The sequence below is a fragment of the Mobula hypostoma genome, chromosome 1 (assembly GCF_963921235.1).
Source record: "Mobula hypostoma chromosome 1, sMobHyp1.1, whole genome shotgun sequence".
Lineage (NCBI taxonomy): Eukaryota > Metazoa > Chordata > Chondrichthyes > Myliobatiformes > Myliobatidae > Mobula > Mobula hypostoma.
In genome coordinates this window covers 20,268,820-20,295,595 of record NC_086097.1, presented here as the reverse complement: position 1 = coordinate 20,295,595, position 26,776 = coordinate 20,268,820, and the positions used below count along the sequence as shown (strand labels likewise).

Sequence of the window (26,776 nt, the reverse complement as noted above, 5' to 3'; positions counted from 1 at the left end):
TTGGAGCTAGAATCCGTGCTGCAGTTATACAGTATCGTGATGAGACTGGATTTTGAGTATTGTGTAAAACTTTGAACATTTTATCTGAAGAGCCACGCTCTTGCTGTGGAAGGAGTTCAGTAAAGGTTCACTATACATTGCTGGGATTGTATGACTACTGTATCAAGGAGATGAGCTATTTCCGCTCTTATTCGCCAGAATATTTATTTACAAGAACTGTAAGAGTACCATGTAGAATATCCTAAAACATTTGAGCAGTTGTGGACTAGGTGCCAGAAGTATGTACCCAATGGCAGGAGAATCCAGGATCAGAGATTTTGGTCCTTGCGTAAGGGCTAAACCATTCAGGACTGAGATGAGGAGGAGTTTCTTCAAAAACACAGTGAATCTGTGACAGTAAGTTATTTAAACCCAAATCATTAGATACCTCAGAAGACTGAAAGGTGGCTAATGTTCCACTGTTTAAAAAGGACAAGCTGGGGAACTGCAGTCTGGTCAACCTGACGTCAGTAGTGGGGGAGTTAGAGGGAATTCTGAGGGACAGAATGTACCAGTGTTTGGACAGGCAGTCTGATTAGGAGTCAGCATGGTGTTGTGTTTGGGAAGAGTATTGGCTGCAAATTGTATTTTCCCCTGTGTGCTGAACTCCTGTACCCTTGTGCAGAATTTCCATGAATGAATTAGGCAACCACCCCCACCCCTACACAGATTTTTATTCCATATTACTCAATTCTCCACAACAGTTGAGGAATTCAGATTCCTCAGTTGTTGAAAATTTGAATTTGCATCTCACAATCATGGGTTCAAGCTTCTTTATTTAAAGCACTTTGTTGGAAACGCTGAGCCATTTTGTTGCACCTACCTCTCTCAATGCCGAGTTATTGTTTTAGTTTAATGATCTTTTATCACTAAATCAACCACCATGTTGTCATCACATTTACAAAGTGTAAAATGTAACTCCAGCATCCACAAATCCTTGAGTCTACTGGAGATCAAAGATGGCCTGTTCTGGGGTTAAAGGACTACGTGTGCGGGTGGGTGGGTGGTAGGGAGTATGGGGCTTGTTTTCCTGTTGTTTTGTTGCTTACTAAGTTCTGTGTTGCTCTGTTATGTTGGCGACACTTGCGGGCTGCCTTGGGTGTGTTGGTTGCTAATGCATGTGATACATTTCACTGTATATTACAATGCACATGTGATAAATAAATCTAAATCTGAATCCATAATGTGGAATCAAGATATTTGGTTGCTAATGCATGTGACACATTTCACTGTATATTACAATGCACATGTGATAAATAAATAAATCTAAATCTGAATCCATAATGTGGAATCAAGATATTTGTAGCAGTACATTAAATATTAAAATCTGTGATCTGGTTGCTTCATTGCAGTTGGTAGCAATTGGCTGTGTGCAAATCAGAACATACACAGTGGCCACTTTATCAGGTACACTTGTGCACCCGTTCATTAATGCCGATATCTAATTAGCCAATTGTGCAGCAACTCAATGTAGAAAAGCATGTAGACATGGTCAAGAGGTTAAGTTGTTGTTCAGACTAAACATCGGAATGCGGAAGAAGTGTGATCTAACCGCACAATAGTCACTGAGTTGAAAGGGAATGGTGTGGAAAAACAAAAAAACATCCAGTGAGCGGGAGTTCTGTGGGCAAAAACACGTTGTTGATGAGAGTGGTTAGAGGAGAATGGCTAGGCAAGTTCAAGCTGACAGGAAGGCGACAGTAATTCATATAACCACGTGTTACAACAGTGGTGTGCAGAAGAGCATCACTGATTGCACAACATGTTGAACCTGGAAGTGGATGGGCTACAGCAGAAGAAGACCATACTGGGATCCACTCCTGTATGTAATAAAGTGGTCACTGAATGCAGAACATAACAACATAGTAAAGGCCCTTTGGCCTGTGATATTGTGCTGACCTTTTAACTTTCTCTAAGATCAATGTAAACGTTCCTTCCCACTTAGCCCTGCTTTTGTTCTTTTATCCATGTGAATGTGATTCCCTGAAGTTGCATTTTTGTAGTGGTGGAAGTGCTTCAGAAGTTTTCTATCTTCAAAGTGCTTTCAGACTTCAAGACTCCACAGGCATTATAGAAATGCAAGTCCATCTTCTCTCTTGCTGTAATATTATTTTGTGATAACCTAATGATTTCCATTTGAATTCATTGTCTTGGTGAGGTTTTGGGCGTAAGCCCAATACCATAACCAACACACCATCAAGTCCTATGGGGAGTTGGAGCTATTAGGATAGGCAAATGACTTGACCTCTATTAGCACTGTTTCCACCTTTTCCAGTGGCTTTAAAGGTGCACCGGAGCTTCCGATCCTCTCCACCTCTTAGATTCCCTAGAAAAGCTGGAAGCAGTTACTTTTGCGTTTTCTGCAGAGTGATTTACTGATGGAATAAGAGGATATTTTCTTCCGTTCCACTGGCACGTGCAGAAACCTCTTGCGGAAATTTCTACTGTATGTTAATTTGTTGGCGTGTTTTCCTTTTGTCAGGGGAGAAGCCATTTGTCTGTGCAGCCAGAAGCTGCGGACGGTGTTTCACAGAGTACTCCAGTCTACGTAAACACATGGTCGTGCACTCAGGTACGGAAGATCTTGTGCTTGCTGTCGTTCTGACAGGTTAAGGGAAAGAGGAATCCATTGTCTCTGAGTTGGCAATGATTAAGGATACTGTAAGGGGAGGTAACTGTTGTTGGGTCACCTCCAGTTCTTGGAGATCACTTAATCTGAAGGATATTAGCATTCTAGACCCACTACAGTTTCTTGTGTAAACTCCCACTGCCAGCTCTACCCCCTCACCTCTTGGCAGCCTTCTGGATTCGGTGCTGAATTCTACGACCGGGTAATCTGCTTTCTCTGTCTTTATTCGAACTGGTCACTTCTGCTGTAAGTCATCCATCTGTATATTGACCTGATAGTTCTCTCTCCACCAGTTTTGTATTTTTGCACTATTTGGCTTCATGTACACATTGGTTGTTTGTCAGTCATTGTTTATGTATAGCCTTTTTGTAAATTCAATTGTATTTATTTTTCTGTAAATGCTGGCAAGAAAATGAATCTCAAGGTAACCTGTATGTACCTTGATAATAAATTTTACCTTGACCTTGGCCTGAGTATGGTCCCACAGAACTGCAGTTACCAATGTTTAACACAGACTAAGAAGCATAGCCATCTTCTAAAATATTTCCATTAACCCGTATGACCAGCCAACACATCCCCATCACATCCCGGGTTCACCCTATCCACGCTTTTACCATGTAACCTTTCCCAGTCTGATAATGGGTCATAGAGTCACAGAAAAGTACAGCACAAAAACAGGCCATTTGGAGCATCTAATCCTTGTTGAAACCATTTAAACTGCCTACTCCCATCGACCTGCAACCAGGGTCCTTGACCTAAAACATTGACTTGGTTTCTCTTTGTGGTGAAGGACAACGGATGATGATCATCATCATCATCATCATCACAAGCCTGGGCAGAAGGTATGGAGATCCTGAGATGCCCAGTCATCAAGATCCCCCTCTCAGCTTCACTAGTGTAGTCCAAATGAAAGCTTATGCAGCAATACATTTGTCACCAGCTTGGCTGCAGGAGCTGCTGGAAGGATGTTCAATTGACACCCAGCTGCCTTAGGGGCTCCTCCCCGATTTGCTGTCTGGGTTTACTCCCGTAGCCTCCGTCTCTCCCAAGGCTGCCCACAAGGCAGTGGGGCTATTTACCCATAGCTGGAGATCTGGTTCACAAGCATCGGGGTGTGTCCACACACTGGTGGGCCTGTGTGCTACATGTGCAGGGGCCAGACCTCCTCCCCATCCTCTCCAAAAGGAATTCAGTTTCCATGTATTGCCAGTGAGGAGGCAGTACACGAGGCTTGCTGTTGGAGAGGATATGTACTGGCAGGGAGAGATTTACACATTCAGCTCTCCTTTTTGCAAGACTGCTAGCCAGCGGTGGAAGCTGAAAATGACAGCAACAAGCATTACTACAACACTACCACACTAGATGCATCACAACAACCATTTTGACACCTTTCTCTTTACACACATGCTAACTAACCTACTGAATAATGCATCCAGTGTTTTCTGTTCTTTGTCTCTGTGTATGCCAGTGTATCTGAGCCACTGAAAGTTCCTGCCATCATTCCTCAGCTCTACTGTCTGTTCCCTTCGTTAAGTATTTGTGTTGTCTCCCCACTTAACTGCATCTAGAGCATTTGTCTCAAACTCTGCTGTAGTAATGAGTCCATATTCTCACCAGTCTCAGATCAGATACAGTATGGTGTTTTGTTTGTGCTGTCAACAGTTGGTGGAGGAAAGTGCTCAGGAAGATCTTGAAGAAAGTGATTCATTAAAACCTTTTCATTGCTTACTGTTTATTTGAATTAAAGGTGAGAAGCCTTTCCAGTGTACCATTTGCTGGAAGACGTTCTCTCAGAGCGGCAGCAGGAATGTCCACATGCGGAAATGCCACGATATCCGTCTTGTCTTCAGTGACCAAGAAGAGGCTACAGGTGTGTGGTGGTGTGAAGGGGCAGATGGAAGGGTGCAAAGGGGGGGGAACATATTTCCAATTACTGGACCAAGTATCTCCAACTTTGGAGTATTAGGTGCATGTACAAATGGGGGTGTCATGGTAGCACCACAGGTAATGTAACACTATACAATGCCAGCTATAAAATCGGGGTTCCATTCCTGCCACTTTCTGTAAGGAGTTTGTATGGCATCTCTGTGACAGTGTGGGTTTCCTCCCACATTCCAAAAAGCTGTGGATTCGGCTAAGTAATTTGTTGGTACTGGGAGCTTGTGGACTACCACCAGCACATCTCAGACTGTGCTGGTTGTTGATGCAAAGCAGCACATTTCACTGTATATTTCAATGTACATGTGACAAATAAAGCTTATCTTAAAATATCTTTAATCTTTGCTTTCCCTAGACAGTATATTTTAGACACCACCAGTCCCAATTTTATCAATTCCTGGCTCCAGTGATTGTTTTCCTTTAATTTCCTCTATTTTGGAACAAAGCAGCCATTTGATAAAGGCAAATTATTTTGTCCAGTTGACATTAAATTACACTGTTCTAGGAATGAGGTAAAATAAACTCATCCCCCCGATGATATGAGAGCTGATAGAGATGAAAAGAGGTTATAAGTCGAGAGAGTATAGGAACAGTTCCTTCAGCACAAAGCATTTGTGCTGACCACTGTGCCAATGTCAATTTAGAATGTACATAGCCTAAATCCCTCAATTCCCTTCATTTTTCCCTTGATCAAAATCTTGACACAATCAACACAAAAACTGTTTTCCCTTCTCCAACCCCGGTGCACTGTTGTAATGAAATGAAATGATCTGTATAGATAGCCTATAGAACAAAGTTTTTCACTGTAACTTGACAATATGACAATAATAAACCTATTTCCCACAATGCTGTCAGCATATTTACCGGGACGCCACCAGTTTAAGAAGGGACCAACTAGAGCAGGTGCCACAGTGATGCTGTAGCTGAGGAGATGGAGGCTGGTAAGGCGGCATGGTAACGTGGTGGTTATCACATCACTTTACCGGTGAGCTGGGTTCAATTCCTGCCACTGCCTGTAAGGAGTTCGTCCATTCTCCGCATGACCACGTGGGCTTCCTCCCACAGTCCAAAGACGTAGCGGCTGATGTTAATCGATCATTGTAAATTGTACCGTGATTAGGCTCGGATTAAATCGGGGGATTGCTTGGTGGCATGGCTGACAGGTCCAGGAGGGCCTATTCCATGCTTTATCTCAATAAATAAATAAAGCTAAAGGGGTCCATCAACCTCAAGTGGTTGTGAGGGAAAGCCAGAGGTGTCAATGGCTAGGTGAGAATAGGTGAGAATAGGTAACGGGGAAACAAGTTGCTCCCAGAATCAGCATAGACTGAATGGGCCAGATGGCCTCCTGTGTTGTGAGAAAATATATAACAGAAAGGATCATTGCCTGCAATATTATCTTGAGTGAATGACGCTTCAAACAAAATCCTTGGAGAAAATAAACTATCCATTGTACACAATGCTAATATTACAATTTTCATCATTGTGCCTTCTAAAGCCAGTGGCCTACCTGACGATGGTGTGGGAAGTGTACCAGAGATGCCTTCAGGATTTTCAATAGCTACAGCTTCTGTGATTTCACCATCTGCCCTGGAAGCACAGCCTTTGGTGTTACCACAGAGCGTACTTGGAGCAGAAGAGGGTAGGTGTAAATCTTGTGCCTGCCATTTCTTTCTGTTGTCACCTTCACCCACCTTCTTCAGGGTTGCACGCCTTTTCTCACCCTGGGAGCCTGAGTTTAAGTTGTTGACCCAGTGCTAACTTCCGTAATTATTCCCTGGTTCCTGTTTGAGGGGCAATTCATGTTTTCATTCATACCTACTAAGTAGAGCACGGTAGCATAGCAGCTAATGCAATCGCTTTACAATGCTACCAATCACTAATTGGGGTTCGATTCTCAACGCTCTCGAAAAGGAATGGTACGTTTTCCCCATGACTGTGTGGGTTTCCTTTTGGTGTGCTGGTGTCCTCTCACATCCCAAAGCTGTATCAGTCAGGGTGAGAGGGTTGTGAGCGTACTATGATGATGCCAGAAGAGTGGTGACACTTGTTGGCTTCCCCCAACACAATCCGTTGAATGTTGATGCAAAAGTGATGCATTTCACTATCTTTCAATGTGCATGAGACAAATAAAACTAATCAGTAAATCTTAGGGGAGAGATTCCAGATTTCTGTGTTGTTTGGATGAAACTGCACCTACTTTTTGAGAAGTAATGAATATATTCTAACATTATCTTTCTTTATTTCCTGATAGAAGTATTACCTGAGAGTTCACCATTAGTTACTGGCACAACAACTACAGCATCCATTGTGGTTCTGCCCCAGCCACACCATCTTGTTGCCATAGCCACTGCAGGACATTCTTATGAGGAAGTAGTAACTGTATTAATACAGTGAATGGCTATGGGCCCTCTAGTTGTTATATTTTGGTCAAAGGACCTCATGAAATGGAGAGCAAGGCTGCTTTGATCCAGGTCTGACTGCCTCTGTTCCCTAGTTTACTAAAATGTGAACTCGGACACGAATTTATCTTTACATATGCAAGAAATCAACATCGAAAGCAATGCTGCTGGATAATTTCTCCATTCTAGCTCTTCCTTGTGTATCTACCTGTGTATGCAAGATCCTGACGATATCCTGCATGAGGAAATTGATCTAAATTTGACGACTTTTCTTGGAGCAACAGAGAAAAGGAGTAGACTGGTATTTGTTTACAAAGGGCTGTTTGATTTCACTTGCTTCACAGTGAACTTCGTCAGGTGCTGGCAGTCTGAAAGGCCTAGACTGCAAATCAGCTGTGAATATTGGAGGAAATCTCCATGTGTTCTGTCCTCCATTAACCGTCCTGTATTCCCCTGGCAAGGTCACTCCACCCACTTCCGGCATCACCTGTGATTGAAGGGTTTAAGCTGTGGACTTCAACTTCCCAAGAAATTGGCAGGTTTAAAGATTGGGTTCAATGAAGGATTAGTGGTGTAGTTACTAAAACGTCTTCCAAATATAAATTTCATCTGCCCTCCTGGCATCGGGTCTGAATGCTGCGTGTGTAAGATACTCCTTGTGAATTTTGCTATACATCACATTAAATAAAAGATGTTTATACCACTGTTGTGTGAATGGTATTCAGAATTGCTGGAAAGTCTGAGTTACGTAATAGAGGCAGTGTAGTCTAAGTTTCATTTTTGTGTAAATAGATAAGAACCCTTCTGCACAGTCCATTCTGAGCAGCTGCCAAAGGGAGATGCTTCCCCACCCCTTGCTACAGGATATTCAAAAAAAAGTTCAAGTAGAAGCCTTGTCTTTCACTTTCAATTTCTTCTTAGAGCTGAGGGAAATAGATCTGCATGGTGATACCAATGATGAGCGGCAGGGTGTAATATTGAATACAATATTAATGGATGGCCAACACGTTACGGTGCCAGCAATTACTGCTTGGGATTTCATTTCTCTACTGTGTGTAAGAACTTAGTATGTCCTCCTGTGACCCTGTAGGTGTCCTCTGGGTGCTTGGTTTCCTCCCACATTCCAAAGACCTATGGTTAGGTTTAGTGAGTTATGGGCATGCAGTGTTTCAGCCAGCAGCATAGCTGACCCTGGCACACACAATCCTCAGATGGTGTTGGTTGTTGACACAACGCGTATCACTGTATGTTTTAATGTACGTGTGACAAATAAAGTTCCTGTAAACCTTGTTGGATCAAGTTAAAGGAACAAATTGCTAGATGTAGCAGGTCAGGTGGTACCTTTCTATTTATCCATTTGTGGCATTTAGGTGCCACAGAGAAGGCCTTTCTTTTCTTGAACTGAAGATGCACCATAGACCAGGCTGGGTAAGAACTACAGCTTTCTTTCTCTTAAAACATCAATGAATCAGATGGGATTTTATGACAATCCAGTTTATTATGTTTACTGTCTCTAAAACAAATGTTATTCTAGTTGTAATTAATTATTTGTATTTAAATTTCCCTACTGCCATAGTGGGATTTGCATTTCTATCTCTGGATTGACTCTCCACTACAGAGACTAATCCCATAAATTTACTGTACTGTCATATCTGAAAGACAAAACAGATCAGGAGAAAGAATTATGCAGTAGTAATAAGGAAATAAGCTTTTTGATACCAATAGTTGTGATTTATATCCTTTACATTAGTAGATTACCTGATCTCTTCTATGAGGAAACCTCTTAGTCAACTATAAACACAAGAGATTCTGCAGATGCTGGCAATCCAGAGTAAAACACAATGCTGGAGGAACTCAGCAGATCAGACAGCATCGATGGAGAGGAATAACGAATTGATGTTTCGGGCTGAATTCCTTCACCTGTTCTGAGCTCCTCTAGAATTTTGTGTGTTACCCTGAGATAACTAAATTTGCTTACTAGTAAGGGTGAATTTCATTTTGAAAAAAAAAGAAATTTGGAAATAAAACAGGTGCCATGTTTAACAGCCAGATTATTGGCAGGAAAATTATTTAATTTAACCCATTTGCTGAATGAATTGGACATTGTAAAATGTCAAAGATAAGCATAAATATTGGTGTTTGATATCAGAACAGAGCCTGATGGAAATTATAAACAGTTAAGTGGCTGTAATCATATAGTGCATGGGTAAAAATAATAAATAATTTAAACAATATAAACAGTATTTACAACTCCTCAAACTTTATTTCCTCAATTGTGTTTGTATATCTTAATTTCACTAGAAAGATAAACAGCAATAAAAAAGCGTCTGCTTCCATAATAATGATTTACGTATAATTTAGTTTTAGAAAGGAACAAACTATTCAATAAAGTCTTGAATATACTGTTATGAAATTAAAAATGCACTAATTGTTATTAGGTGACAGTAATCCAAGAAATATTATTTCCTGTTAAATATTTCTTGGTAATAAGATTCTAAAACATCATCAGAGCAGAAGTAATTTACTTCAGTTGGAACTAAATCTTGAAAACTTGCAAGAGATAGAAGAGTGTTCTGCTTCTGCAGCACACTTAATGGAAGTAAGTATACAGCTATTAAAAGAGTACACTGGGATAATCCTATAGATGCTAGAAGCTGGGATAAGGAAATTGTGTTTTGTATAACATTATATTCAGTTTATTTTACTGTTATGCATGAGTTTTGGTCTGAAGAAGTTTCTTTGTGATTATTAGATCTGTAAATAGAAAATGTGTAATTATTATTTCAAGATTACATAATTGCATAGATGTATAAAGTGGAACTAATTGGATAATTCTTTTAAAGAACCAGCATGAATGGCCTAAATTTGTTTTTTCTTTGGGCATCGGTACTTTGAGTAAAATGACGTCCTTGTCATCCTGCCCACTGCCCTCCTGCATGCATTAAATTAAAAACAATGTATAAACAGCACACAGTTTTGAGATATAACACCTTGAGAAACATTGTATTATATGTAACCCAAGTTGTTTATTAAGCTGAGGTGTTTGTGATTAGTTTTTAAAGTGACACATTTCTCTGGCATATTGGCTGACTGTTTTGGTTAACTCATATATGCCAAAGTTCACAAGCTGAAAAAAATGTACTGGTTTAATGCAAAATCAAGTTACATGTGTTGTGAATGTGATCACAGTCACTGGAGAGACACTGAAGCTGGTGATCTTTATTCATCACAACAAGCAGGAAGACAGTCATGGTAGAGTCCCACAAATTCAAAGTATATCACATTTTTATACCCTTAAGATCAATAGATGATTCATTTCAGTTTCAATACTTACAAAGATGTTTACTTCAATATTTTGGATTGATAATGCTTCCTTTGAATGATATATCTACGATGGGAGACACTTTTGAATGTTGAAATAACTTTGCTGGGACAAACTTATTGCAAGGTTCCTGAACTTATTTATATTTATAATGGCGTAAATGCCTTAACCCCATAGTTGATGCAGGGCAGTTAGCACAACCCCATTGTCTTAATGTTCAGTTGATGCATACACAATCTTAGTTTGTGGAAGAGTCTGTTATTTTCACCAATTTATTGCTTGCAATGTATAATAAGAACTGAAGACTGATTCTTGCTTAAATTAATATCTGCTATATTCACCCAATTCCAGAATACTCCCTTACAACATGGATAAAAATATTTCCTTAACAGTGCCGGGACACCACTATTTGAGGGACAGAATTACTCGTCCTGTTCGCTGGCTGAATTCTCCTTTACATGAGAATCAAGATCATTCTCCTGATCAGTATTAGAACTAGTCTCTTGCTCACCATCTTCATCCTGCTCTTCATTCTCATCTTCATCCTCATCCCTGATCTTAAAGTTCTTTTCTTCATCCAAGGATTTAAAATTTTCCAAAGATTCACTTGACCTGTAACAGTTGTTCTTTTCTCTGCAGTAGAACAAAACAGAAATTGGTTGCCTTGGTTCTTGATTGGACCTTCATAATAATTAAGAGATCCTTGCCAGAAGTATTTCAGTGTTAGACTAATTGTATTCATAGAAACATAGAAACATAGAAAATAGGTGCAGGAGTAGGCCATTCGGCCCTTCGAGCCTGCACCGCCATTTATTATGATCATGGCTGATCATCCAACTCAGAACCCAGCCTTCCCTCCATACCCCCTGACCCCTGTAGCCACAAGGGCCATATCTAACTTCCTTTTAAACATAGCTAATGAACTGGCCTCAACAGTTTGCTGTGGCAGAGAATTCCACAGATTCACCACTCTCTGTGTGAAGAAGTTTTTCCTAACCTCGGTCCTAAAAGGCTTCCCCTCTATCCTCAAACTGTGACCCCTCGTTCTAGACCTCCCCAACATCGGGAACAATCTTCCTGCATCTAGCCTGTCCAATCCCTTTAGGATCTTATACGTTTCAATCAGATCCCCCCTCAATCTTCTAAATTCCAACGAGTACAAGCCCAGTTCATCCAGTCTTTCTTCATATGAAAGACCTGCCATCCCAGGAATCAATCTGGTGAACCTTCTTTGTACTCCCTCTATGGCAAAGATGTCTTTCCTCAGATTAGGGGACCAAAACTGCACACAATACTCCAGGTGTGGTCTCACCAAGGCCTTGTACAACTGCAGTAGTACCTCCCTGCTCCTGTACTCGAATCCTCTCGCTATAAATGCCAGCATACCGTTCGCCTTTTTCACCGCCTGCTGTACCTGCATGCCCACTTTCAATGACTGGTGTACAATGACACCCAGGTCTCGTTGCACCTCCCCTTTTCCTAATCGGCCACCATTCAGATAATAATCTGTTTTCCTATTTTTGCCACCAAAGTGGATAACTTCACATTTATCCACATTAAATTGCATCTGCCATGAGTTTGCCCACTCACCCAACCTATCCAAGTCACCCTGCATCCTCTTAGCATCCTCCTCACTGCTAACACTGCCACCCAGCTTTGTGTCATCCGCAAACTTGGAGATGCTGCATTTAATTCCCTCATCCAAGTCATTAATATATATTGTAAACAACTGGGGTCCCAGCACTGAGCCTTGCGGTACCCCACTAGTCACCGCCTGCCATTCTGAAAAGGTCCCGTTTATTCCCACTCTTTGCTTCCTGTCTGCTAACCAATTCTCCACCCACACCAATACCTTACCCCCAATACCGTGTGCTTTAAGTTTGCACACTAATCTCCTATGTGGGACCTTGTCAAAAGCCTTTTGAAAATCCAAATATACCACATCCACTGGTTCTCCCCTATCCACTCTACTAGTTACATCCTCAAAAAATTCTATGAGATTCGTCAGACATGATTTTCCTTTCACAAATCCATGCTGACTTTGTCCGATCATTTCACCGCTTTCCAAATGTGCTGTTATCACATCCTTGATAACTGACTCCAGCAGTTTCCCCACCACCGACGTTAGGCTAACCGGCCTATAATTCCCCGGTTTCTCTCTCCCTCCTTTTTTAAAAAGTGGGGTTACATTAGCCACCCTCCAATCCTCAGGAACTAGTCCAGAATCTAACGAGTTTTGAAAAATTATCACTAATGCATCCACTATTTCTTGGGCCACTTCCTTAAGCACTCTGGGATGCAGACCATCTGGCCCTGGGGATTTATCTGCCTTCAATCCCTTCAATTTACCTAACACCACTTCCCTACTAACATGTATTTCGCTCAGTTCCTCCATCTCACTGGACCCTCTGTCCCTTACTATTTCTGGAAGATTATTTATGTCCTCCTTAGTGAAGACAGAACCAAAGTAATTATTCAATTGGTCTGCCATGTCCTTGCTCCCCATAATCAATTCACCTGTTTCTGTTTGCAGGGGACCTACATTTGTCTTTATCAGTCTTTTCCTTTTTACATATCTATAAAAGCTTTTACAGTCCGTTTTTATGTTCTCTGCCAGTTTTCTCTCATAATCTTTTTTCCCCTTCCTAATTAAGCCCTTTGTCCTCCTCTGCTGAACTCTGAATTTCTCCCAGTCCTCAGGTGAGCCACTTTCTCTGGCTAATTTGTATGCTACTTCTTTGGAATTGATGCTATCCCTAATTTCTCTTGTCAGCCACGGGTGCACTACCTTCCTTGATTTATTCTTTTGCCAAACTGGGATGAACAATTGTTGTAGTTCATCCATGCAACCTTTAAATGCCTGCCATTGCATATCCACCGTCAATCCTTGAAGTGTCATTTGCCAGTCTATCTTAGCTAATTCATGTCTCATACCTTCAAAGTTACCCCTCTTTAAGTTCAGAACCTTTGTTTCTGAATTAACTACGTCACTCTCCATGTTAATGAAGAATTCCACCATATTATGGTCACTCTTACCCAAGGGGCCTCTCACGACAAGATCGCTAATTAACCCTTCCTCATTGCTCAAAACCCAGTCCAGAATAGCCTGCTCTCTAGTCGGTTCCTCGACATGTTGGTTCAAAAAACCATCCCGCATACATTCCAAGAAATCCTCTTCCTCAGCACCTTTACCAATTTGGTTCACCCAGTCTACATGTAGATTGAAGTCACCCATTATAACTGCTGTTCCTTTATTGCACACATTTCTAATTTCCTGTTTAATACCATCTCCGACCTCACTACTACTGTTAGGTGGCCTGTACACAACTCCCACCAGCGTCTTCTGCCCCTTAGTGTTACGCAGCTCTACCCATATCGATTCCACATCTTCCCGGCTTATGTCCTTCCTTTCTATTGCGTTAATCTCTTTTTTAACCAGCAACGCCACCCCACCTCCCCTTCCTTCGTGTCTATCCCTCCTGAATATTGAATATCCCTGAACGTTGAGCTCCCATCCCTGGTCACCCTGGAGCCATGTCTCTGTGATCCCAACTATATCATAATCATTAATAACAATCTGCACTTTCAATTCATCCACCTTATTACGAATGCTCCTTGCATTGACACATAAAGCCTTCAGGCACTCTTTTACAACTCTCTTAGCCCTTTTTAATGCTTGCCCTGGATTTGTCGGCCTGCCACTTTTACTTTTCCCCTTTGTACTTTTTGCTTCTACGCTCACTTTACACCCCTCTGTCTCTCTGCACTGGTTCCCATCCCTCTGTTGTGAACTAACCTCCTCACACCTAGCCGCTTTAATTTGATTCCCACCCCCCAACCATTCTAGTTTAAAGTCACCTCAGTAGCCCCCGCTAATCTCCCTGCCAGGATATTGGTCCCCCGAGGATTTAAGTGTAACCCGTCCTTTTTGTACAGGTCACACCTGCGCCAAAAGAGGTCCCAATGATCCAAAAACTTGAATCCCTGCCCCCTGCTCCAATCCCTCAGCCACGCATTTATCCTCCACCTCATCGCATTCCTACTCTCACTGTCGCGTGGCACAGGCAGTAATCCCGAGATTACTACCTTTGCGGTCCTTTTTCTCAACTCCCTTCCTAGCTCCCTATATTCTTCTTTCAGGACCTCATCCCTTTTCCTACCTATGTCATTGGTACCTATATGTACCAGGACCTCTGGCTCTTCACCCTCCCACTTCAGGATATCTTGGACACGATCAGAAATATCCCGGACCCTGGCACCAGGGAGGCAAACTACCATCCGAGTCTCTGGACTGCGTCCACAGAATCGCCTATCTGACCCCCTTACTATCGAGTCCCCTATCACAACTGCCCTCCTCTTCCTTGCCCTACCCTTCTGAGCTACAGGGCCAGACTCTGTGCCGGAGGCAGGGCCACTGTCGCTTCCCCCGGGTAAGCTGTCCCCCCCAACAGTACTCAAACAGGAGTACCTGTTGTTAAGGGGCACAGCCGCCGGGGTACTCCCCATCACCTTCCTTTTCCCCTTCCCCCTCCTAACCGTGACCCACTTGTCTGCCTCCCGTGGCCCCGATGCTAACTTGTCTTAAGATGGAGATCCCAGAGTTTTGGAAAATCTATCAGTCCAAGTTTTTTCACAGTTTGGCATACACAAAATACTGGAGGAACTCAGCAGAGCAGGAGTGATGAAGGGTCTCACTTGAAACAATAACTTCTTATTCCTCTCTGTAGATGCTGTCTAACGTGCTGAGTTCCTCCAGCATTATGCGTGTGTTACTGTGAATTTCCAGCATCTGCAGCACCTCATGTTTTTTCACAGTTTGGAATTCAGGACATACATAATTAGATTTTCCTAAATAAAACTGGAGGGTAAGATGAAGGAACACATGCCAATCCTCAGAGGGATCAGAAGTGGAGAGAGTGAGCAGCGTCAAGATCTCTGAGGATCTAACCTGGTCCCAACATATCGACGTAGTTATGAAGAAAGCAAGACAGTGGCTATACTTTATTAGGAGCTTGAAGAGATTTGACATGTCAACAAATAGACTCAAAAACATCTATAGTTGTATTGTGGAGAACATTCTGACAGGCTGTATCACTGTCTGGTATGGAGGGGCGACTGCACAGGACCGAAAGAAGCTGCAGAAGGTTGTAAATTTAGTCAGCTCCACCTTGGCTACTAGCCTGCAACGTACCCAGGCCATCTTCAGGGAGTGGTGTCTCAGAAAGGCAGCATCCTCCAGCATCAAGGGCATGCCCTTTTCTCACTGTTACCATCAGGTAGGAGGTACAGAAGCCTGAAGGCACACACTCAGCGATTCAGGAATAGCTTCTTCCTCTCTGCCATCCGATTCCTAAATGGACATTGAACCTTTGGACTCTACCTCACTTTAAAAAAAAATACAGTATTTCTGTTTTTGTACTTTAAAAAATCTATTCAATATACTGTATGTAATTGATTTACTTTATTTTTTTATATTATTTTGTTTTTTCTCTGCTAGATTATGTATTGCATTGAACTGCTGCTGCTAAGTTACCAAATTCCACATTACATGCTGGTGATAATAAAACCTGATTCTGACATAAAATTGGCATTCCTGCTTGGACTGCAGATTCCCATTCATGATTCACCATTTCCACATAATTAATGGCTGAAGGTTTAGTGAGATAAAATGGTTGTTGTGATGCATCTAGTGTGGTAGTGTAGTGGGTAGTGCTTGTCGCTCTCACTTTCAACTTCCACTGCTGGCTAGCAGTTTTGTGAAAAGGATAGCTGAATGTGCAAATCTCTCCCTGCCAGTACATAGCCTCCCCAACAGCAAGCCTCATGTAGTGCCTCCACACTGGCAACACACGAAAGCTGAACTACAGAGGAAGAGGAGGAGGTTTGGCCCCTGCACATGTAGCACACAGGCCCACCAGTGTGTGGATACGGCCTGGTGCTTGTAAACCAGATCCCCAGCTATGGGTAAATAGCTCCACTGCCTTGTGGGCAGCCTGGAGAGAGACGAAGGCTATGAGAGTAAATCCAGACAACAAATCCGGAGTGGAGCCCCTAAGGCGGTTGGACATCATTGAACATCCTCCCAGCAGCTCCTGCAGCCGAACTGGTGCCAAACATACTGCTTCATAAACTTTCCTTTGGACTACACTAGTGAGGCCGAGAGGGAGATCTTGACGACTAGGCGTCTCAGGATCTCCATACCTTCTGCCCAGGCTCGTGATGATGATGATGATTATCATCCATTGTTCTTTGAGACAGATGGATGCCAACCAATCAGGTAATGAAAATTATGGAATTCACATCTCATTGCCAAATTAAAAATTCACTCTTATGGAGTGTGTAAGAGAAAAAAAATAGCCACAAAATGCAAAAGAAATAAATTTATCAAGGATTCATGTTTTGGAAAATTGCAGATATTTCATTTTAGAGATACAGCGTGATAACAAGCCTTTCTGGCATAACAAGCCCACATTACCCAATTGACCAATTATCCCGCTAACCCCCATGTCTTTGGAATGTGGGCGGAAACTGGAGCACCCTGAGGAAACACGTACAGTCACAGGAGGAAGGTACAAACTCCTTACAGACAGCTGTTTTTATAGGAATGCAAACCCTCCATAACCTGAGGGGTATACTGTATTGTAACTGAATTGAGTAATCCCTTCCATTACTCAGGAATGACCCAAGTGCCCCCTTTTGATGCCACAAATGGACTACCTGTCTGCACTGTCATGACTGCTCTCTTCAATATCCGGTATTGAGAGTGGAATATCCTCTGCATTTCCTCCTTTGTCCCAGACAAATTCTTCATCCACCCCAGCTTGCCGTAGTGCTTCACGGTATCGTTTCTCGGCCTCAAAAGTGGCATTTTTCTGGCAAAAAGGAGAATGGTTTCGTGTGAAGTAAAAGTTAATTGTACACTCACATACAGAAAAGGAATTTAATCTTTTTATCCTCTGCTTAATCAATCTCTCTTCCTCTTTCGTTGATCAATGTTTTTCCTCTGGTGATGGGTGGAAGTCATCTCAGACAAGACTCCCCAGTATGAACCTTTGATAATGTGTTCCTGTGCTGCTCAACTTGAAGCCATCACTACTGACACAGACATTGAACAAGAGCAGACCTTTCAGCCTATCATATCTGTATCGAATACAATGCCACATTAAGCTGAATCTCTTCTATCTGGCACATGATCCAAATCCCTCCATTCCCTGTGCATTTATGTGCCTATCTAAAAGCCTCTTAAATGCCTTTATCATTTCTGCTTCCACCACTACATGGCAACATGTGCTAGACATCCACTGCTCCCTGTAACAAAAATCTCCTTTAAACCTGGTCCCCACTCACCTCAGAATACAGCATAGATACAGGCCCTTGGGCCCAATTTGTCCTCCCTTGTAGTTTCACTTGCCCATGTTTAGCCCATAACCTTCCAAGACCCCCTTTTTCATGTACCTATTAAATGTTGCAATCATACCTGCCTCAGTCATTTCCTCTGTCAGCTCATTGCCCAGGTACTACTCTGTTTAAAGAAGTCACTCCCAGCTATTGTAAATCTCTCCCCTCTTCTCTTGTATCTGTTCTAAGACCCTCAGACCCTGGAAGAAAGACTATAACCATCCACATTATCCATATCCCTCATGATTTTAAAAAGTTCCTTGAGGTCACTGCTCATTCTCCTGTGCTCAAAGGAGTAAAGATCCAGCATGGTCAACCTCTTCCTACAATTATCGACCCTCTAGTCCAGCCAGCACCCTTATAAATCTCTTCTGCACTCTCTCCAGCTTGATGTCCTTCCTACAGTAATCAAAACTGTACAGAATACTCCAAGTGTGGTCTCACCTATTATATAACAAACAAAATGTTCCTACTCCAACATAATATCCCTACTCCTAAATTCTGTCCTCAGCTTAAAGGTATGTCTTTTAATATTCAGTATTTCTACCCTTGGGAAAAGATTCTGACTAACTATCCTAACTACACCTCTCATATCAGGTCACCCCTCAGCTGCTAATGCCCCAGAAGCAACCCAAGTTTGTCCTATTCCCTTATGGCTCAGTGCCCTGTTATCCAGACAGCAGCCTGGTAAACCTTTTATACACTGTTTTCAAAGCCTCCACATCCATTCTGTAACAGAGTGGCCAGAACTGTACACAATACTCTTGTGCAGCCTTACTCTTTGGCCACAAACAGTACGTATTCAGTTGATAATCAGGGTGGAACTGAGGCAATTTTCCTTGTGGGAAGGTAGTATCACTATGCTGAGATTATATTGATTCAAATTACTCAGATCATATTTCCACCTATAAAGTAGTATTTTTCAGGGAATCCCCCAAAAATACCTAAACACCCTAGTTTCATCTATCACTTTCTAGCTTGTACTCCCTCCCTTTGCCCCACCTTATTTGGGCTTCCTTCCCCCTTACTTTCCAATCCCGACGAAGGGTCTCAGCCCAAAACATTGACTTTTTATTCATTTTCATAGATGCATTTTCAGGAACAGCTTCTTCCCCTCTGCCATCCGATTCCCAAATGGACATTGAAGCTTTAGACACTACCTTGTTACATACACCTGTTAGGGTGTATTCTCCAGTTACCTTATAAGGTAACCATAGCCTTCAGCCAGGAGCAGATGTCATCAGGTGGTTCCCAACCTTCACAGTGTGTTTCAACCCTTAACCACGACACTCTCCAGTTGGTGGGCTGGCAGTGGTGGCCAAATCACTGCCCATCTGCTCCTGGCTTCCAGCTCAGTGATTTGGCCACCACTGCTGGCCCACCTCACTTTTTAAAAAAAATATACAGTATTTCTGCTTTTGCACATTAAAAAAATCTATTCAATATCCATAATTGATTTACTTGTTTGTTTATTATGTTTTATTTCATTCATTATTATTTTTCTCTCTGCTAGATTATGTATTGCCTTGAACTGCTGCTGCTAAGTTAACAAATTTCACGTCACATGCCGGTGATAATAAACCTGATTTGGATTCTGCTACCTGATGTGCTGAGTTCCTCTAGCATTTTGTGTGTGTTGCTCTTGATTTCCAGTAGCTGCAAGATCTCATGTTTATAAACATCCTGCAGCAGTATTTGGGAGAGATGGTGCTGATAATGGTACTAACATATCTGGTGACTCCTGTTCCTTCCTCCAGTTCTCCCTTTAAGGTAGCAAACAAATTGTCACTTTATAGACACCTATACGAAACAGTTGCTGGAAAAAATATACAAGTGAATGTTGCTGGTTACGCCACTCTATGGCAGACTGTGCCACCAAGTTCAGGGACACCAAGAGCTGAGAGTGGAAAGGTCATGTCAATGCACATATGGTGGCTACTGGTTGACCATATTGACCTCAAACACCTAGGTGTGTTAGAACTCACAGAAGACTTTCAGAGTCTCATTTCCAGCCCACATTATTGTGCAAAGATGTATATCCGATCCGTGGATTCATAAGTTGATCAAGGTGTCTATCATCCTTACCTGAGTGACTTGTTCAAAAAGATAGGGTCTGCTGCAGACTCTCCTTTTCATCTCCTCTAATTCCTTCTTGTACTCCTGTTTCCTCCTAAGGTCCGCCTGCCTGTGAATTAAAATAGGTTATTAAGTGATAGAAGCAAGTGTAAGGCCTTTATGACAGCTAAACTATGAACAAGAGGAGTTGCTGCTTGGCGGAGTTTGTTGACAGAGAAATGATAGAGAGACCATACAGAACTCACTTCCTCAACTCTGCACTAATGTAATGGGACTTTTTGCATTCAACTAGCACTACATACATGACAGGTAATTCCTTTAAGAGTCATACACTAAGAATTCTGATAAATTTTCTATACAATTAAAATGTGTTATATTAAGAAACCTACAGACCTATACTTCTTCAATATTTCTTTGAAGGTCTCTGCAAGGCTTTGATGAGAGTCCATCGCTTTAGCTCGGATTGATACTTTTTTGCTTATATCTTGGACATTCTTTTTGTACTTCTCCATCCATTCAGCTTTTTCTATTTCCTGCTTATCTCGTTCTTCCAGAGATTTTCTATGGAATAAACATCAAAGTCATATTCAAAGGACTACTTCCAATCAAACATAGCTCCATGTTGCCAAATATTGGCACAAAAATTCTCCTTTGTTTATTAAATGGGTGCTGCTATATTGGCAATGAGTTCCATATTAACTGTTTAACAGAATTTTATAGATTTTGAAACAGTTTGGGTAGATTGAAGGATGGAAAATGTAATCCCACTTTTTAAAAAGCATGAGAGAGAGAAAACAAGTAACCATAAATCAATTAGCCTAACATCAGTGGAAGACAAAATGTAAGAATTAGAGCTTATAAAGATCAAACCACTTAGAAAGCAGTATTGTGTAAAGTGAAGATGGATTTATTAAAGAAAAATAAGGTTTGATATGAGATGTCCTCTTTTTACAAATAGTGTTTCCCTTTCCACCACTGCTTTTGCTGTCCTCACTTGCATCTCCTCTATTTCCTACATCCCATTCTCCTGACATCATAACAGGAATAAGACTTCCCTTGTCCTCCCCTACCACCCCCTGAGCCTCTGTATCCAGGACATCATTCTTCGTAAATTCCACCATATCCAAGGGATCCTATCACAAAGCACACCCTCCCGTCCTCCTCCCACCCGTCCTTCATCCACCCATCTGCTATCCATAGGGATTCCCCTCTACACGATTCCCTTGTCCGCTCATCTCTCCCCACTGACCTCCCTGCTGGCACTTACCCCTGCAATCATGAAAAGTGCTACACTTGCCCCCACACCTCTTCCTCACCACCATTCAGGGCCAACATCTGCAGAATCTTGTGTTCTTGATAAACTTACTTGGTTTTCTGAGGGAGTAACAGGTAAAATGGAAAAGGAAGAACCAGTGGTGTATGGAAGCCTTTGATAAAGTCTCATATAACAGTCCGCATGTCCCATGTGCAGATTTAATAGATATGAGAAAGGGGTTAATATCATGCCATTTGTAAATTGGTTGACAGATAAGAAACAGGAGGAATTATGGGACTTCCTCAGGTGCTGGGTTGAGAGATATTCCTGAGATCAGTGCTGGAAGCCCAACACTTCACAAAGGTGAGGGAACTGAATGCTAGTTTGTTGATGGAACAAAACCTGCTATTAGTTTATTATTGTCACAAGTGTGGGATGCAGAGAAAAGATTTTGTTTTTTGTGTCATCTAGGCATATTAAACCATGTACAAATACAAAGTAGTAAAAAGAAAATACCCTGCAAAAGGTAGTCAATATTTCACTGACATTATCTCTTGTTACACACCACTCTGAGATTAGGCCTAGTTAGCTTAATCTCTCTTTACAAGGCAAATCCCTCCGAGCCATTGGACCTTAATTGCATCTCTCCCCCACTGCCCCAAGCATATCCTTACTTCAGATTTCAAACATGGTCTCATCAGGGTCCTAAAGTCTCTGTCCCCTTGTATTCAAATCCCATTACATAAAAGTCAACCTCCTATTTGCATCCTAATTTCTTGCTCCACCTGCACAAATAAAAGACCATAAGATATAGGAGCAGAAGTAGGCCATTTGGCCCATCAAGTCTGCTCCACCATTCAATCATGGCTGATCCCTTTTTCCCTCCCTAGCCTTCTCCCCGTAACCTTTGATGTCATGTCCAATTGAAAACTTATCAATCTCTGCCTTAAATACACCCAACAACCTGGCCTCCACAGCTACATGTGGTAATCAATTCCACAAATTTACCATCCACTGGCTAAAGATATTTCTCTGTAGCTCTGTCTTTAAATGGACGCCCCTCTATCCTGAAGCTGTGCCCTCTTGTTCTAGACTATCCCACTATGGGAACCATCCTTTCCACATCTACTCTGTCTAGGCCTTTCAACATTTGAAAGATTTCAATGAGATCCCCCGTCATCCTTCTAAATTCCAGCAAGTACAGACCCAGAGCCATCAAACGTTCCTCGTATGATAACCCTTTCATTCCTGGAATCATCCTCGTGAACCTCCTCTGAACCCTCTCCAATGCCAGGACATCTTTTCTGAGATGAGGAGCCCAAAACTTGTTCACAATACTCAAGGTGAGGCCTCACCAGTGCCTTTTAAACCCTTAGCATCACATCCCTGCTCTTGAATTCTAGGCCTCTTGAAATGAATGCTAACATTGCATTTGCCTTCCTTACCATACCACAGACTCAAAATGCAAGTTAACCCTTAGGGTGGTCTGCACAAGGACTCCCAAATCCCTTTGCATCTCAGTTTTGGATTTTCTTCCAATTTAGAAAATAGTCTGTTTATTTATTTCTACTAGCAAAGTTCATGATCATGCACTTTCTAACATTGTACAAACGGTATTTCATTTGCCACTTTCTTGCCTATTCTCCAAATCTGTCCATCCTTCTGCATCCTACCTGTTTCCTCAACACTACCTGCCTCTCCACCAATCTCACATCATCACATCATCAACCAATTTCCCCCGGGATCAATAAAGTAAGACTATGACTATGACCTGCAAACTTGGCAACAAAGCCATCTATTCCATCATCTAAATCATTGATATATAGAATAAAAAGAAGTGGTCCCAACACCGACCCCTGCGGAACACCACCTGGCAGCCAACCAGTCAAGGATCCTTTTATTTCTACTCACTGCCTCCTTCCAATCAGACAATGCTCTGGCCATCTTAACAACTTTCCTGTAGTACCATGGGCTGTTAACTTGGTAAGCAGCCCTGTGTGACACCTTGTTGAAGGCCGCCTGAAAGTCTAAATATACAGCATCCACTGCCTCCCCTTCATCTATTCCACAGTGGCATACAAAAGTTTGGGCACCCCTGGTCAAAATTTCTGTTACTGTGAATAGTTATACCTTTTGGAAATCAGTTAATTTTTTACTCCCTTAAAGTTAAAGATGACACATTTCTACTGTTACCTCTTTCAGAACCCTAGGGTGGAGTTCATCTGGTCTGGGTGACTTATGCACCCTTAGGTCTTTCAGCTTTTTGAGCATCTTCTTGTAATAGTAACTGCACTCATTTCTTTTTCCTCACACTCTTCAATATCTGGTACAGTGCTGGTGTCTCCAACAGTGAATACTGATGCAAAATAGTCTTTTTGTCCCGTTATTATTTCTCCAGCCTCATTTTCTAGCAGCTCTATATCCATTCTTATCTGTTTTATTTTATACATACTTGAAAAAAGCTTTTACTATCCACTTTGATATTGTTTGCTCGCTTGCTTTCATATTTCATCTTTTCCTTCCCAATGATTCTTTTAGTTACTCTCTGCAGGTTGTTAAAACCTTTCAAATCCTCTATCTTCTGCTAATTTTTGCTTTGTTGTAAGCCTTCTCTTTTGCTTTTACATTAGCTTCGACTTCTCTTGTCAGGCACAGTTGTAATATTTTGCCATTTGAGTATTTCTTCATTTTTGGAATACATCTATCCTGCACCTTCCTAATATTTCCCAGAAATGCCCACCATTGCCGTTCTGCTGTCATCCCTGCCAGCATCTCCTTCCAATTTATTTTGGCCAGCTCTTCTATCATACCACTTTAATTTCCTCTACACCACTGAAATACTGCTATGTCAGATTTTACTTTCTCCTCGTCAAACTTCAAGTTGAACTCAATTATATTGGGATCACTGCCTCCTAAGGGTTCTTTTCATCCTAGATTGAGTAAACCCTTATTGCAGAAATTAAAAAAGGATGGTGGTATGGCTTTGTGTAACTTTAGAATGTACTATTGGGCAATTGATATTCAACATATTACTTCTTGGATTCACTATTCAGATATACATGATTGTCCTTCATGGTTAGATCTAGAGGTAAACTTGGTGGCCTCTTTACTGGGAGTTTCTCTTCCCCTTTTGATTTTTAAGATTAGCAGACAAGAATTTAATCCCATTATTAAACATACATTAAGAACTTGGTTTCAGTTTCGTAGATTTTATTTTGAGTTAAATAATTTATTCTCTCTAGTAATATCTATCTCAATTATTTTTTAAACCATCAATTTTGGATAAGGCCTTTTTAATTTGGAAAACCAAGGGAATAATAACTTTTTCAGATTTGTTTTTAGGGGACTGTTTAATGTCTTTTTCCTCAGTTAGTGGATACATATGATCTATCATATGATACACTTCTTTAGATATTTACAAATTAGGACTTTTATTTTTACGTGGTTTGTTACCAAATTACCCTTCTGCTTATCTACCTAATATGACAAGTGTTCTCTTTCAGTTTAAACCATTTCAAAAAGGGTTGATAGCTACAATCTATAAACAGTTACTGAGTTCACGAATGATATCTAATGATAAAATTAAACGCGCTTGGGAATCGGAACTTCAAGAGTCATTTTCAGATAATCAATGGAGTAAAGTTTTTCATTTGGTTAACAACACATCTATTTGTGCCCGTCATTCCTTGATACAGTTCAAGATAGTGCATCGTGCCCATATGTCAAAGGATAAACTAGCGCGTATTTTCTCCAATATTAATCGTATTTGTGACAGAGCTGGCCACTTTAACATATGTATTGGTCTTGTATAAAGCTAGATAACTTTTGGAAAAATGTTTTTAAAACACTATCAAAAGTTTTGGATCTGGATCTACAACCTAATTTGCTTAAGGCAATTTTTGGGATTATCCCATCGGAAGCAGGAAATATTCCTCTTTCCGCTCAACGTATGATAGCCTTTTCGACCTTATTGGCTAGGAGAACCATTTTATTGAAGTGGAAGGATTCTAATCCACCTACAGTCTTTTATTGGCTCTCCTCCATTGTGTCCTGTTTAAGTTTAGAGGAAATAAGGGGAACATCCTTCAAATTAGAGCAAATATGTTGACCTTTTATCCAATATTTTTTATTTAATTTGATTTATTACTCTTTCAATCTTCTTTTTTCCTTTCTAAGTTTTAGATTTGATCAGAAAGTCTTTCTTCCTTTTTTGATCGTATCCTCAAAATGGACTGCCCAGTCCCTTTTTTTTGTTTTTTTTTGTGTAGTGTAGTGGGATTTTTTTCTTTTCATTTAAAACCCATTGTTTTTTCCTTTCTCTTCATAAACTGGTAAGAGGAGAATTGTTATTTTCATTTTTTATTATATATTTTATACTAGTTTAACAATATTTATGATTTTGACAATGTCTATCTTAATCTTGGTTTATATTGTTGCCGACATATATATTTGAACTAATTCTCCTCTTGATTGTATTTATGCTTTTTAAAAATCAATAAAAAGATTAATAAAGAAAGGGTTCCTTTCCTTAAGCTCCCTAATCACTTCCGGTTCATTACGTAACACCCAGAAAGTACAGCTGATCCCCTAGTACGCTTAGTGACAACCTGCTCTAAAAAGCTATCTTGTAGGCATTCAACACTTACTCGCGAGATCCATTACCAACCTGATTTTCCCAATCAACCTGCATGTTAAGATATCCCATGACTATCATAACATTGCCCTTCTGATATGCCTTTTCTATTTCCCGTTGTAATCTGTGGTCCACATGCCAGCTAATGTTGAGAGGCCTGTATATAACTACCATCAGGGTCCTTTTAACCTTGCAGTTTCTCAACTCAACCCACAAGGATTCAACATCTTCTGATCCTATGTCACACCTTTCTGCTGATTCTGCTACTCTTTACCAGCAGAGCTACAGCACCCCTTTTGCCTCACTTCCTATCGCATAACCTCGGACATTCAGCTCCCACCTACGACCATCCTTCAGCCATGATTCAGTGATGCCACAACGTTATACCTGTTTATATATTCGAGGTTGTTGGCTACATTGTTGAAAGTTATAAGTTGTGCTAGGAAAGTTGATAAACACAAGAGATTCTGCAGGTACTGGAAATCTGGAAGAAGCTGGAATCCCGATGAAGGGTCTCAACCCAAGACGCTAATTGTTTATATCTCTCCGTAGATGCTGCTTGACCTGCTGAGTTCCTCCAGAATTTTGTCTGTGTTACTCTGAGTAGTTTGATAGCCACATTGCAAGTTTGTTGCCATTGGACCTTTCACACATACATCTTTCTGTTTACTACTAAAGTCTAGATTATTATCTGCTTCAATAAAAATATGAATTGGCAGACTATCCGTGTTATCTTGGCCATAATCCAACCTTGCACCTTTGATCTTATTCCCACCACACTGACAATCACTCAACTTTTCTTTCTGGCTCCCCAAGATGCCTCATGTCTCCTCTCTCTGGGACCACTCTCTCCCCCTAAAAATCTGCCATCATCAACACCCACTTTACAAATGAAACCTTATCACTGATCTTCCTCTCTTTCAAACTACCACCCAGCCCTCTCTAATATAAACCATGGTGGAGAGTGGAGATCTTTAACAGATGCAGATGTGCTGAAAATACCAGCGTATTAGTATCCTCATCCAGCAGTACCTATTAAACTGATCTCTGATCTCCCTTCCCTTTCCAATCTTCTTCATCGCCT

At 41.3% G+C, this 26,776-nt stretch overlaps 2 protein-coding genes across 7 annotated transcripts in view; one reads left to right on the top strand and one right to left on the bottom strand.

Annotated features, from left to right (window-relative positions):
• Positions 1-7,711, top strand: part of LOC134344478 (zinc finger protein 410-like) — a 32,868-nt gene extending 25,157 nt beyond the window's left edge. For all 5 annotated transcript variants that reach the window (XM_063044369.1, XM_063044385.1, XM_063044359.1 and 2 more), the window contains 4 exons: positions 2,522-2,611; positions 4,416-4,538; positions 6,105-6,248; positions 6,861-7,711. In XM_063044369.1, coding sequence (XP_062900439.1) covers positions 2,522-2,611; positions 4,416-4,538; positions 6,105-6,248; positions 6,861-7,003 — 500 coding nt within the window. In that variant the 3' untranslated portion in view covers positions 7,004-7,711. The remainder of the gene's footprint in view (positions 1-2,521; positions 2,612-4,415; positions 4,539-6,104; positions 6,249-6,860) is intronic.
• A 120-nt stretch (positions 7,712-7,831) lies between these two features.
• The window catches only part of fam161b (FAM161 centrosomal protein B), a 54,647-nt gene continuing 35,702 nt past the window's right edge, over positions 7,832-26,776 (bottom strand). For both annotated transcript variants that reach the window (XM_063044348.1, XM_063044340.1), the window contains exons 7-10: positions 20,198-20,365; positions 19,814-19,913; positions 17,048-17,202; positions 7,832-10,963 (exon numbers count right to left, since the gene is read on the bottom strand). In XM_063044348.1, coding sequence (XP_062900418.1) covers positions 10,753-10,963; positions 17,048-17,202; positions 19,814-19,913; positions 20,198-20,365 — 634 coding nt within the window. In that variant the 3' untranslated portion in view covers positions 7,832-10,752. The remainder of the gene's footprint in view (positions 10,964-17,047; positions 17,203-19,813; positions 19,914-20,197; positions 20,366-26,776) is intronic.